Source organism: Natator depressus, chromosome 2 (genome assembly GCF_965152275.1).
Source record: "Natator depressus isolate rNatDep1 chromosome 2, rNatDep2.hap1, whole genome shotgun sequence".
Taxonomy (NCBI): Eukaryota; Metazoa; Chordata; order Testudines; family Cheloniidae; genus Natator; species Natator depressus.
Genome location: NC_134235.1, coordinates 13,822,258 through 13,836,980, shown reverse-complemented (window position 1 = coordinate 13,836,980; position 14,723 = coordinate 13,822,258). Strand labels below are relative to the sequence as shown.

General features: G+C 37.0%; 1 protein-coding gene across 1 annotated transcript in view; it reads left to right on the top strand.

Moving 5' to 3' along the window:
* KHDRBS3 (KH RNA binding domain containing, signal transduction associated 3) overlaps nt 1–14,723 on the top strand; it is a 190,952-nt gene that overhangs the window by 151,422 nt on the left and 24,807 nt on the right. Inside the window, exon 7 of the mRNA XM_074943812.1 lies at nt 3,551–3,633. Within this exon, the coding sequence (XP_074799913.1) occupies nt 3,551–3,633 (83 nt within the window). The remainder of the gene's footprint in view (nt 1–3,550; nt 3,634–14,723) is intronic.

Here is a 14,723-nt window from a genome sequence, read left to right as displayed (position 1 = left end):
TTATAACAGAGTTTTAAGAGTTCATCTAGGTTTTTTGTTTGTTATGCTAAGAAAAATAGAGGTCAGTGTGTGTCTGCTCAGACTATTTCCAGATGGGTTAAACAATGTGTCATTTAGTGCTACAAATTAGCAGAAAATCCTGTGCTTTCTGTGTTGTTTGGTCTCATTCTACGTGGCTGTAGAGGCATCTTTTGCTTTTCTTAAACATGTTCCAGCTAGGAACTGCTACCTGGATGCTACCTGGAAGTCAGTGCACGCATTCACTAAATGTTATGCTCTGGATCTGGCTTCAAGAGCGAATGCCAAATTTGGTAGAACAGTGTTTCTGTCATTATTTAATTTTGACTTTGTTCCCACCTCCTGGGTTTTCAGCACTGCTTGTCAAACTGCCCATAGCAGATAATATGCAGAGTCACTCGAAGAAGAAATGAAGGTTACTTTTTTCTTCAAAGTGACTGCATATTCACACTTCCCTCCTATCTTCCCCTCTTTCTCAGAGTCCTATTATGGTAACTCTGAGTTAGCAATGGAAGGAACTGAGACTGTAGAGGGCCAACGCCCCCTTATAAAGCCTTTGGAAATGCCAGGGGAAAGAGGCAGGGCATGTGCTCTTTAACGCAAGCTGCTTGGAGGAGGTTCTCCTGTTAGGCGCCACCAGGTGGCACAATACCTGTAAGTGTGAATATGTAATCATCTCAAAGAACTGTGAGTTATAGGGAAGCGAAGGCATCAAAAAAAGAATAGTCCAATACCTGTTGAGAGACTGGAAGGTTCAATGAAACCCAAAGCTACTAAATAATATACCAACTTTTTGAAAGAAGATTATATTTAAAGAGAAGTTATCCAAATACTAAATATAGTAACATACAGAGCTGCCAACCAGGATGGGACAGGAAACAGTAGTATTGGCCATGCCAGTTACACCCTATTAAGGAAGTTGTGCTAGCAACTTATGGAACCAAGCCTCTCTCTGTACTCTAAGTTGAACCTGCCATACTTATCCAGCATTTTGTCTCCCTTGTGGTGAAGTCAGTTTGCTAGCACTCTTTCCTACTTGAAGTACATTTTGGCGTTGTTCCTTTTAAGAAGGTTTAGATATGCTGGATCTCAAGCAAAAGCCCCTTTTCTTTTCTTTGTTTTATGACCCTTCTCTTCCCCCACGCCCCCCAAGGCCAACTGTTCAGCAAAACATTTATTCCTAATGTAGCCAATATGGGTTATCTGAGTCGTCTTCCAAAATTTCTTAGGACTCTCCATTGGTGGAAGCTCCCAACCAATATAATAGAGGAAGTTCATTTTGGTCCTCTATCCCCAGCCATTGTGATCATCACAGATGCATCCAGTTTGGGTTTTAGAGCTTATCTCCAAAGCTAAGAGTTCAAAATTGGTGGAATCTGGGAGAGGAGACCAAGTGCCATATAAATGTAGTGGAACGAAGCTATCGGGTTATCTCAAATCCTTTGTGGCATTGAATAAGGGCAATGTTGTTAACATGATGGCTAAATATTTACATTAATAAATAATGAGGTTCTAATTAACAATAATGCCAGGAAGCAATGGCTGTGTCGGATGGGAGTCTGGCTGATCAAATGCAACTTGGCAGATCTGACAGAGAATATGGCAACAGACTCTCAGTTGCTGGCTGCAGGAACAGTGTGAGTGTTCCTTGAAACAGACAGGGATGGATAGACTATCACAGACACATTCTTGCTGAACTGGAGCCAGGGATTCTTTTATGCCTTTCCAACAGTTCCAATGGTAATAAAAAGATACAAGACATTCTCCCAAATCATACTGGTTGCCCTAGTATGAGCTAGACAGTATTGGTATGAAGTTCATAGATCTTCTACATTCATCATCATACCTGCTATCACAGGAAGACTATTTTCTTTATTTTACCAATCTGGAGTCACTTCATCTCCATTGCTTTGATCATAAGACATTGACTACTTCTGATGTGAAATGCTCTGTGGAAATAGAGAAGGCTCTGCTATATTCTAGAAAGCCATGTGTGTTGAATTGTTCTTCTCAGAAGATGTTTTCTCAAAGATAATCAGATAATGTCTCCATGAGTCATGCCCATATAATTGATTTTGAAATATGTATTGTACTTGGTGTCTCAGTCTCGCCTTGTATTCTATCAAGGAGCATCTATCTAGAATCTTACTATATTATCTCCCAGTGGATGTTTCTATTGTTTTCAGTCATCAGAAGATTCCTGAAAGGGCCTGGTGTTTTCCCATCAGAGTTGAGAACCTATTCCATCAAGGAACCTTAGTGTTGTGCTGACAAGATTGTACAGCTGGAGATCTTATGACAGTGTTCTTTATTCCACTGGACACTAAAAGCACCATTTTTAGTCACAATTACATCTACAAGAGAGAGAGTTATCCTGTATTTTTATCTCAAATTTATTCCAAATGTCATGTCTTAATTTCATCTGAATCAGATCATCAGTCTCCCAAGTATCTTTTCAAAGCTTCTTTCTTATCCGGGGGAACTAGGTTTATATACCTTCTATGGTTACTTTGAGTTATTTGGGTAAAATTGAGGCCTTTAGGAGGTCAACAATTTTGTAGCCTCAGGGGATCAATGTGAAGGGAATGCCATTTCCAGTCAGCACCTGTTTAAGTGGATTAGGCTTTGCACTGAGTCATGTTGTAAATTATCTAAGGTGTCAGTTCTTTACAGTTCTAGATTTCACTCTACCAGACATAAGCCAATATCATGGGCATACCTCTGTATTCTTTTCATTATAAACATCTGGAAGGGTCCTGCCTGCACTTCTGTATAAACCTTCATACAACGCTGCTCTCTCAATTTGGGATCTAGCTCTGATGCTGGTTTTGGGAGGGCAGTTCTACAATTCTTGTTTAATTAGATCTCTGCCCTCCTTCATTGGGTTATGCCGTTTACTAAACTCCCCCATTGGGACTATGCAGAGGCTACTTCAAGAAGTACAAATGGTTACTTATGTTAGTAATTGTGGTTCTTAAGGGTGTTGTCTCTGCATAATTGCACTGCCTGTCAGCCTCTCTCTTCTTCAGAATTCTACTCTTACAGGATTCTTGAGCTTAGGGAAAAGAGCCAAGGCAACTGGATTTGCATAGCCTTTTTATAACTTTGGGTCCAAAGTTTGTTACCACAAGAGGTCCCAAACTGACACTGCTTTCTTGAAGGTCTGTGGCTCCAGACATTCCACAGGTGTAAATATGCAGAGGCAGCACCCTTGAAGAACCACAGTTATTTTGTGGTATGTAGCCATTTTTATTCAACATGCTAATGTCTCATAAAAGTGCAAAACAGGTTGCCACCAAGATCTCAAACTTAAATCCAACGTAACTACATAAATCTTAGAGTTATGTTGCCTCCTAGGTAGAATTGGTGTGTATTAAGTAAATTAATATTTTATAGTTTCATGGTACATCTTGTTGCATGAATTTAGATTTCAGTGGATAGTGTTCACATTTATAATTATTAAAATATTTCTTTTAGGTTCTGAAGTGTGTTCTTTAAATTTTAACATTACTTTTCTATTATATTTTTTCAGGAGTATGATGATGGATATGGCACTGCTTATGATGAGCAGGGCTACGACTCCTATGATAACAGCTATAGCACCCAGGCACAAAGGTAAGTATAAGTCCCACTGTATTTATAGCAGAAAATTCCTACAATCCATGAGCTAATTTTTCTTTCAGTACATAACAGCATAACTAAGAGGATTGTTAGCACCAACAATCTGCAGTGTTATATACTTCTCTATCAGGAATGTACAAAAGACAGATTGCTGCCAAAAGGGTTGAAAGGAACCAAGTAAACAAGGAGAAGAGCTAGTGAAAGAATGGCAAATTTTACAAGATGACATTATTCAGAAACTTGGTTGAGAGTGGCATTATAGGGTGCCTGAACTGTATACTTGAAAGAAAAGGAATTTTCACTCACTTTTTAGCTTGTTGGAACTTGACTTAGAAAAATTTCAAAAATCAAATGATAATATGTATAACTTGTTCAGTACAAATAGATTTTGATAAAACAATTTCAAATATTCTGCAGCTTTTATTTTAGGGAACTTTTTATTTGGTTGAGCTCATTGTGCTGACCATGCTGAGTATGCAGATATTCTGGTTTTATGTTTCATTTGTTATCCATGGTGATTGACTTTAAAAGATTTCTCTTACCTTTTTTCTCATGGGTAAGATGTCCTTTACAATATTTCTAAGGATAGGGAGTGTGCTGCTCAAACTGACAATATATCTCCCCCACCAGTAAACAAGTTAAAGACAACTTTTACTTAAATGCATTGTAGCAGTGCAGCAAAATCTGAAAAAGTAAAGAACCCTAATTTCACAACACAGTTGAGGAGGGAAAACACTTTTTCCCAGCTGGCAACTGAGGAATATTTTGCCATTCTGTTTGTCAGGAATGATTTAAGTCTTTGTGAGGCAAGAAAGCTCTCAAAACCAGGCAAACTGCTCAAAGTGAAAAATCGGTGGAAAGTGTAAATTACACTGTTTTCACTGAGATTGTTTGTTTGTTTTTTATGAAGATTTTGACAACCGGAAAAGAGTAGTCTTTATTCTGATGTGTACACCAGAAGCATTAAGAACTCTGGAGGACGTGTCTACCTTGCATACTACCTTTAGAAAATAGCTGCAGTTTACTAAAAAAAATCATGTTGAGATACTGGTCAAAAAGTCTTCAAATTTTTACTTTAACGTTGGCAGTTCTATTTTGCTTTGCTGCTTTTTATGTTAGTAATAGGTTTTATTTGCTGTTGACGGCTATGCTTTCAGATAGCACAATGAAAATACTGGACTAGACTAAAACTTAAAAAATTATTATTTGAATTTGTTTTTCCTTTTTGTCAGGTTTTAAACAAGACCTGTTATGAAGTTTTTTTATCTTTTACAAATTTTGATGGTCCTCTGAATGATGATGAGCAAAAATGAATTTTCCAAGAAAATGAAACACCACATGTAATTCACATGTAAAATACTGATTATTAGCCATGAAGTTTATTCTTGAGCCTCACCAGCGTAGAACTACTTTATTAGGTAGTTGCTTTATGTTGCATGTGAGGTATAGTTCCAGTTATGTTCACTAAACTCCAAATTTGGTAAACTTTTTAAAAGAATGACTTATTCACGTACTTATTGTGCTGTTTTTATAAACAATAGGGGTAGTTCATGGTGAAAGGGAAGGGGGTATGAACTGGCTCGCTGAAATATTGCTCACACAATCCAGGCTCACATTTTTTATGCAAAGAGATCTCAGAATTGCATTAGCAGGCTAAAACTAATAGCTATAAGTAAACCACCTGAGCTACACAGAACAATTTTTAATCTGATGATCAAAGAGTAGCACATATTGTAATGTCATTTGTAAGTACTGAGAGATGCTTGTAACACTGGAATATATCTAAATGTCTTTGTTGTAACACAAATAATGTGAAACAAAAGAGAATTGTGATGCTATAGTATCTTTAAACCATTTGATACTGTCCCCTAATTATAAGGCAAAAAAAAAAAAACCTTGATGTATTATGTTTAAAATAGGTCACTTTTTGATTAGCATGTAAAAGCAAGTTTTGCTTGTTTTAAATACCCCTAAAATAATATTAAAGCAAATATTAGAATAGGCCTCTTTTAAACTCAGTCGACAGGGGTACATTTTCCTTTTTTCTAGTACATTGGGTACTTGGTATGCTTAAAAAGTTCATACTGATTTAAAAATATTGCAGATTTCAGAGATATTCCCTGTACTTAAAATGAGGAATACCACTAGAACTGGAAATACCTCTAGAAACTAAAGTTTTGAAATGTACCCCACTGTATGTGTGTTTCTACTACTCATGGGAAATTATAGATGCTTCATCTATTTGCTGTTGTTCAGTTTTAGGATTCCTGATTTTCAAAATAATGACTTTTTAGAGTATTTCTTGTACATCTCAGAGTAGTGGTATTTTTGGTATTCTAGATTGAGTCAGATGGTTTTCTTATGTGAAACAAAATAGTACAGTGTTAGTTAAAGAGAATGTTCTTGCAGTGGAATGAATAACTCACTGTCTCACCTAAGTACATCTCTAATGTGAAGTGCAGTAGTAAATTTTTGTAGCTTGTTCTCCATTTTGGGGCATCCAGTGCAACTGGATAGAACTCTCCTCTAGCACTGCACGATCTGATATTTTCACATCCTCCTTACTATCTCCACAGGATATCTGTAGCTGATAGGGGTTGAAGGGAATGATATGACATTCAGACACCATGGTCTAAATATTGTGGGTGGGTACTTGAATCTTCACTTGTCTTCATGAGAAGCTCTTCCTCTCTATACAACCTAACCTCCCCTTCTCTCCAGCCACCAATATTGTTATATAGTAGCCAACCTTCAACTAGGAGACTGAAAGTGTTGCCCATTTTAAGTTTTATTAATGGCATTTTGTTTGGTATTCAAATGTCATCACTGAGAATCACTTTTTGCATGACTCCTGGTACCTATCAACCTTGGGCTTTATTTTAAAACCTTTCACTCTAATACCAGAGAGGAGAAGACTAAATTTGAGATTTCTCTCCAATTCTTATACATGGTAGTGTCCCACCAAGCAAGTACAATAGCTGTGGGGAGTGTTTCCATTTTGGATACTAAAATGTTGCATCGTCTACAAGTCATTTGTTCATAGAGTAAATCCACAAATAATTGAGTGTATTTTGGTGGGCTTTCAAAGGAACTATCTTTGGCAATTATGATAGTCTTCAAATAGATAACTCTGTGTGCTGGATTTAGCAAGCCAGCTTCATTGACTTCTGTGGGAGATATGTGATTAAATTCCCATGCAGCACTTAACATTTAGGGGATAATATTAGATAGAAATTAAACCCATACAAATTAGTAAGGCTAATTGAACAAACAATGCTAAAGCAGTCCAGTCATAGTGAGAAAGATAAAATGAAACATTGTTGCTTAGCTTTTGAAAATTAGAGAATAGTAAACATTTGTGAAATTGTCAGACAGCCAACTCTACCTAAAAACCAGAGTATAATGGAAACAGTCAAAAGCTATGAACGCTCATGGTAGATTTTCAGTGCCAAGCTAAGGAAAGCAAAAAGACTAAAATTAATGTTGCCATATGCCATGCAATATAGCTTTTCTGCAGGCAGCTTTTGCATTATGCATTCAGTAATTTCTTCATGAAAGCTGCACAGCATAGATACATAATAATTTAACATACATTGCTGTATATCGCACAAATGATCTGTTTAAATATAAATTGAACTGCAGAAGTTAAATACTGCTAAAACAATAACCCACCCCCATATTATTGTATTCATTTTGCTTGGCACACAAGTGCCTTTTTTTTTTTACCAGCTTCACTCGTGTGTGTGTGTGTGTGTGATATTTATGAAACAAAGTTGAATTACAAATAATACTTCTCAAAACCATACATCAGGCAGTAATCTTTTACTTGGATTTATGGTCAAAAGAAGTTCCTGTTTTAATGGCCTAATGTTAATACTAGAACATTTTATCATGAAAATCCACAGATTAGAAAATAATAGAGGAAAAAGGAGAATTTTAACAGGGAATTATTTCAAATCTGTAGACCAGAGTTAGACATGTTCACTCTGAAGACAAATTTCATTAAAATATTAAATCTCTAAAACATTACAGAAAAAATTAGGCCAATGGCCTTTATGCCGTGGAAGCTTCATACATGATCTACACAAGTGTTTGCAAAGACAATAATAGGGCAAAGGCAAACTACTGCTAATAAATCAATTGCCATTGTCAGTTCACTATTTAATGTTCTCTAGAATACATAAGATTTATCACTGAGGAATTGTAGAATAATGGTAGTATATGGAAACAAAGTCCACTAGGGAGATGTACTACATCATTCGGATTTAGCGCTGCCATCTGCTTAATAGCATTGAGATGACTACAGAGGTACTTATGATCAACCATTCAGAGCAGTGACAGATGCTGCAGAGAATTAACATGCCTGAGAACGAGGTTTGTTACTAAAATTCAGATTATGTGACACAAGTGCTGAAAAAGAGTATATGTTTGTTACCTGTCCAACAGCACTAAAGGTTTACTATCTACTTGTAAGTTTTCTGTCAGGAGAGAATGATTAATGCTTGTAAACATAACAAAATGCTTAATTTTTCTCAGGTTTCAAAGCTGCTCTTAAAAAATGTATAGAACCTTTTCAATTTGCCCCATGTCTCGTAGAAACTGCAAAAAAAAAAGTATTTGTAGAATCGTTTGTTGATATATGTGATATGGATACAGTGATTTCTTCCTCTTAAAAGGTTCTTCTTGGGTGCTATATCCATAATATTCCAACCTGTGCTGGAAGTTTGTCAAGAATAGAGTTAGTATTTAAACTGTGAAAGCCACAGAGTGTAAACTAGTTTGCATAAACCTACATGTCATATGGCTTTTTCATAGAATCTTAGGATTGGAAGGGGTCTTGAGAGGACATCTAGGCCACTGCACTCATGGCACGACAAAGTATTATCTAGACCATCCCCGGCAGGTGTTTGTCTAACCTGCTCTTAAAAATCTCCGATGATGGAGATTCCACAACTTCCCTAGACAATTTATTCCAGTGCTTAACTCCCCTGACAGGAAGTTTTCCTAATGTCCAGCCTAAACCTCCCTTACTTCAATTTAAGCCCATTGCTTCTTGTCTTATCCTCAGTGGTTAAGAAGAACAATTTTTCTCTCTCCTCCTTGTAACCACCTTTTATGTACTTGTAAACTGTTATGTCCCCTCTGTCTGCTCTTTTCCAGACTAAACAAACTCAATTTTTTCAGTCTTCCCTCATAGGTCATGTTTTCTAGACCATTAATCATTTTTGTTGCTCTTCTCTAGACTTTCTCAGTTTGTCCACATCTTTCCTGAAATGTGGTGCCCAGAACTGGACACAGTATTCCAGTTGAGGCCTAATCAACACGGAGCAGAGCAGAAGAATTACTTCTCGTGTCTTGCTTACAACACTCCTGCTAATACATCCCAGAATGATGTTTGCTTTTTGTGCAACGGTGTTACACTGTTGACTCATATTTAGCTTGTGATTCACTATGACCCCCAGATCCCTTTCTGCAATACCCCTTCATAGGCAGTCAGTTCCCATTTTGTGTGTGTACAACTGATTTTTCCTTCCTAAGTGGAGCACTTTGCATTTGTCCATATTGAATTTCATCCTATTTACTTCAGACCATTTCTCCAGTTTGTCCAGTTCATTTTGAACTATGCAAGTGGTGCAGACACGTAAACATTTAGAAAATACAGCTAAAATGTATTCAACGAGAAGAAATGTTAATTTAATTTTCAATTTCAAATCCTTGGATTTTTTTTTTGTCTTAAAAGGACATAAGATGGCCAAGTGTGATATTTTACCAGTTTTACAAATTTTCTAAATGTAGTAGATCTTAGGTCCTAGATTCCCAGTAAATGTTAATTTCTTCAAATCAGTCCTTCAAGCCACAAGGACATTTTTCAGAATGAATGTAATGAATGTAATGTGTTTCACCATAGTGCTTTGCTTTCATTCTGATGGTAGATACTACACTGATAGTAGCTACTGCTATGGTCTATACAGCATTGCATTTTGGAGAAAGGACCAAACTTTATGAATTTTTTTCTTTAGATTTGGCAACTTGAAGGATCAGTTTGGAAAAATAAAAAAGTAATATCTTCAAAACAATTTAAGTTAAAAAAAAATTGGGGCCTCAGCACTGGATAGTGTCTATCTGACCGAAAGTTGTTTATAGACAAAGCAGTGTATAGTATTAACTGCTATACCAATTAATAAAGTTATTTGTGATGGCAGTATTTTACTCACTTGATATTTGATTGTGCTGTAAATATATTTATCAGTCTTAGAATGAGTTTAAGGAGAAAATTAAATTAAGTAGCTGTTCATACACAACACCTTTTCTGACTTATACAGTTGCCCCAGTGCTGAGGATGCAGAAACAGTACTTAAACTAGATGTTGAAATAAAGGGGGGAGGGTCAGCCCCAAATTTAATTGTTGGCTCAGTCTAGTTCTTTCAGTGTTCTGCGTTATGTTGTTTGTGCCCTTTTGCCCATTGACACAATACACTATAGATTTCTCTGGTATTTGGCTTAAACATGTCAAACATATTTCATAGTTTTCTTACTTCCCACACAACAATAATTCATACTATTTAAAATGATCCCAAAAGTTGGTAATCAGCTTGTATTAACTGGAAATTGTTTGCAGCAGTCAGAGCCATTTCAATCAAGCTAATCTGAACTTCCAGTTTTGAATCTACAGCTCTCTTTAAGTATTCTTGTTATGTTTGTTCTGTCAACATGAGAAACTTAAAATATTGGCTTCTGCAGCTAACTCAGTCGTCTTCACCTTCATTTTCCTGTTTGTTCATAATCATAATTTGTTCATTTTCCTGCTTTTTCAGGTCCCAAATGATTTCTCAATTTGGAATGAATTAATCCAAAGAGAGAAAATATTCTTTCTATGCCAGCAGAAGAAGCTACTGCTGTTAAAAGTGAGATTATCACTTCAGCAGTCTCTGAATCTAAGTGCTTAAGTGACTTCCATCAGTTCATTGGTGTGACTTTCTTTAAAACATCATCAGCAAACATATATTTCTTGAATGTTTCTTATTCCCAAACTGGGTCCCTTTTACAGCCTGCTGCCATTATAGGATTTCCCCTCCAGTGAGAGAATGGTATGGTAGATCTTAAATCAATGAAGGCTACACTCAGAAAGACTTCAAGACTTCTGGAATATGCTGTTCAGACAGTTTCACTTTTGTTTCTACTGCCTGTCACTGCCTTCTCACATTTATCTCCAGACTTTTTCTCCTTGTCCAGATCTATTCCACCCCCAACAATCTTCTATTTGTTGAACTTTTTGAAACTTTGCACTTTTAGAGAGGTAAGGGATTGACTCTGTGTACACAAATTTTCAGAGGAACAGTAGAGTTGAGGTCTGTTATTTCTCACCTCTATATATTATGTATTTCTTTAAAAACATTTTTTGCTGTTAACAAGCATGTTATCTCTGGAACCACAAATCCACATTTTGAGAACTGCAAAACTAAGCATCTCTGATGGTATCTTCTAGACTGAGCACTGAGTCCCATTGGTAGATAGAAACATTAACCTAAATAATCTATACAGAAGCCCCTGGAACCTCATAAAATTGGGTCCCTAATCCATGAACTATTGGAACTCATTTACAAAACTTTTCTTAAACATTACATGAATATATTGTCTCAACTATAGAATTAGAATTTATAATCCCTGTTCCATGATGAGATACATTATAGCTCAAAGATATCTTAATTAAAACTAAAGGAGTACTTGTGGCACCTTAGAGACTAACAAATTACAAGTACTCCTTTTCTTTTTGCGAATACAGACTAACACGGCTGCTACTCTGAAACCTTAATTAAAACTATTATAATCAAAAAGAATTTTATAAAAAAAAATCTGATTTAAATTATTATTTTTTAAATCATTGATTTTTATCCACCCTAATTATACACCCAAAATTTAAAGGGGAAAAAAACCAACCAAAAACAGATGACCAAAAAATGGCCACCAGGGCTAAACAGCAGATTAAAAGAGGCAATTAGAGGCAAAAAACCACATCCCTCAAAAAATGAAAGTCAAATCCTACTGAAAGAAATAGAAAGGAGCATAAACTCTGGCAATTCAAATGTTAAAGTAAAATTAGGCAGGCCAAAATTTTTTTTGAAGAGCAGCTAACAAAAAACACAAACTAACAACAACAACAAATGTTTAGTTACATCAGAAGTAAGAAGCCTGCCAAGCAATCAGTAGGACCACGGGGCAACTGAAATGCTAAAGGACCATTCAAGGAAGATAAGGCCCTTGCAGAGAAGCCAAATGAATTATTTGAATCCCTTGGTACTGATGAGTGTGTGAGGGAGTTTCCCCACACCTGAGCCATTCATTATAAGTGACCGATCTGAGGAACTTTCCCAGATTAAGATGCTAGTAAAGGGTTGTGGAACAAATTGATAAATTAAACAGTAGTAAATCACCAGGACCAGATGGTATTACATAACATAAGAATGGCCATACTGGGTCAGACCAAAGGTCCATCCAGCCCAGTATCCTGTCTGCCGACAGTGGCCAATGCGAGATGCCCCAGAGGGAGTGAACCTAACAGGTAATGATCAAGTGATCTCTCTCCTGCCCTCCATCTCCACCCTCTGACGAACAGAGGCTAGGGACACAATTCCTTACCCATCCTGGCTAATAGCCATTAATGGACTTAACCTCCATGAATTTATCCAGTTCTCTTTTAAACCCTGTTATAGTCCTAGCCTTCACAATCTCCTCAGGCAACGAAGTCCACAGGTCGACTGCACTGTGTGAAGAAGAACTTCCTTTTATTTGTTTTAAACCTGCTGCCAATTAATTTCATTTGGTGGCCTCTAGTTCTTATATTATGGGAACAAGTAAATAACTTTTCCCTATTCACTTTCTCCACTCCACTCATGATTTTATATACTTCTATCATATCCCCCCTTAGTCTCCTCTTTTCCAAGCTGAAAAGTCCTGGCCTCTTTAATCTCTCCTCATATGGGACCTGTTCCAAACCCCTAATAATTTTAGTCGCCCTTCTCTGAACCTTTTCTAATGCCAATATATCTTTTTTTTTGAGATGGGAAGACCACATCTGTACACAGTATTCAAGATGTGGGCGCACCATGGATTTATATAAGGGCAATAAGATATTCTCCATCTTATTCTCTATCCCTTTTTTTAATGATTCCTAACACCCCGTTTGCTTTTTTGACTGCCACTGCACACTGCATAGACATCTTCAGAGAACTATCCACGATGACTCCAAGATCTCTTTCCTGATGAGTTGTAGCTAAATTCGCCCTCATCATATTATATGTATACTTGGGCTTATTTTTTCCAATGTGCATTACTTTACATTTATCCACATTAAATTTCATTTGCCATTTTGACAGGTTTCATAGTAACAGCCATGTTAGTCTGTATTCGCAAAAAGAAAAGGAGTACTTGTGGCACCTTAGAGACTAACCAATTTATTTGAGCATAAGCTTTCGTGAGCTACAGCGCCGATGAAGTGAGTTGTAGCTCACGAAAGCTTATGCTCAAATAAATTGGTTAGTCTCTAAGGGTCCACAAGTACTCCTTTTCTTTTTGCCATTTTGTTGCCCAATCACTTTGTTTTGTGAGATCTTTTTGAAGTTCTTCACAGTCTGCTTTGGTCTTAACTGTCTTGAGCAGTTTAGTATCGTCTGCAAACTTTGCCACCTCACTGTTTACCCCTTTCTCCAGATCATTTATGAATAAGTTGAATAGGATTGGTTCTAGGACTGACTGTTGCGGAACACCACTAGTTACCCTGCTCCATTCTGAAAATTTACCATTTATTCCTACCCTTTGTTCCCTGTCTTTTAACCCGTTCTCAATCCATGAAAGGACTTTCCCTCTTATCCCATGACAGCTTAATTTATGTAAGAGCCTTTGGTGAGGGACCTTGTCAAAGGCTTTCTGGAAATCTGAGTACACTATGTACACTGGATCCCCCTTGTCCACATGTTTTTGACCCCTTCAAAGAACTCTAATAGATTACAGAGTAACAGCCGTGTTAGTCTGTATTCGTAAAAAGAAAAAAGAAAAGGAGTACTTGTGGCACCTTAGAGACTAACCAGTTTATTTGAGCATGAGCTTTCGTGAGCTACAGCTCACTTCATCGGATGCATAGCATATCGTGGAAACTGGAGTTTCCACGATATTCTATGCATCCGATGAAGTGAGCTGTAGCTCACGAAAGCTCATGCTCAAATAAACTGGTTAGTCTCTAAGGTGCCACAAGTACTCCTTTTCTTTTTTCTTTTTTCTAATAGATTAGTAAGACATGATTTCCCTTTACAGAAACCATGCTGACTTTTGCCAAACAATTTATGCTCTCCTATGCGTCTGACAATTTTATTCTTTACTATTGTTTCAACTAATTTTCCCAGTACTGATGTTAGACTTACCAGTCTGTAATTGCCAGGATCACCTCTAGGGCCCTTTTTAAATATTGACGTTACATTAGCTATCTTCCAGTCATTGGGTACAGAAGCTGATTTAAAGGATAGGTTACAAACCCTAGTTAATAGTTCCGCAATTTCACATTTGAGTTCTTTCAAAACTCTTGGGTGAATGCCATCTGGTCCTGGTGACTTGTTACTGTTAAGTTTATCAATTAATTCCAAAACCTCCTCTAATGACCCTTCAATCTGTGACAATTCCTCAGATTTGTCACCTACAAAGGACAGCTCAGGTTTGGGAATCTCCCTAACATCCTCAGCCATGAAGACTGAAGCAAAGAATTCATTTAGTTTCTCTGCAACAACTTTATCATCTTTAAGTGCTCCTTTTGTATCTCGGTTTCAGAGTAACAGCCGTGTTAGTCTGTATTCGTAAAAAGAAAAAAGAAAAGGAGTACTTGTGGCACCTTAGAGACTAACCAGTTTATTTGAGCATGAGCTTTCGTGAGCTACAGCTCACTTCATCGGATGCATAGCATATTGTGGAAACTGCAGAAGATCATCCAGGGGCCCCACTGGTTGTTTAGCAGGCTTCCTGCTTCTGATGTACTTAAAAAACATTTTGTTATTACCTTTTGAGGTTTTGGCTAGCTGTTCTTCAAACTCCTTTTTGGC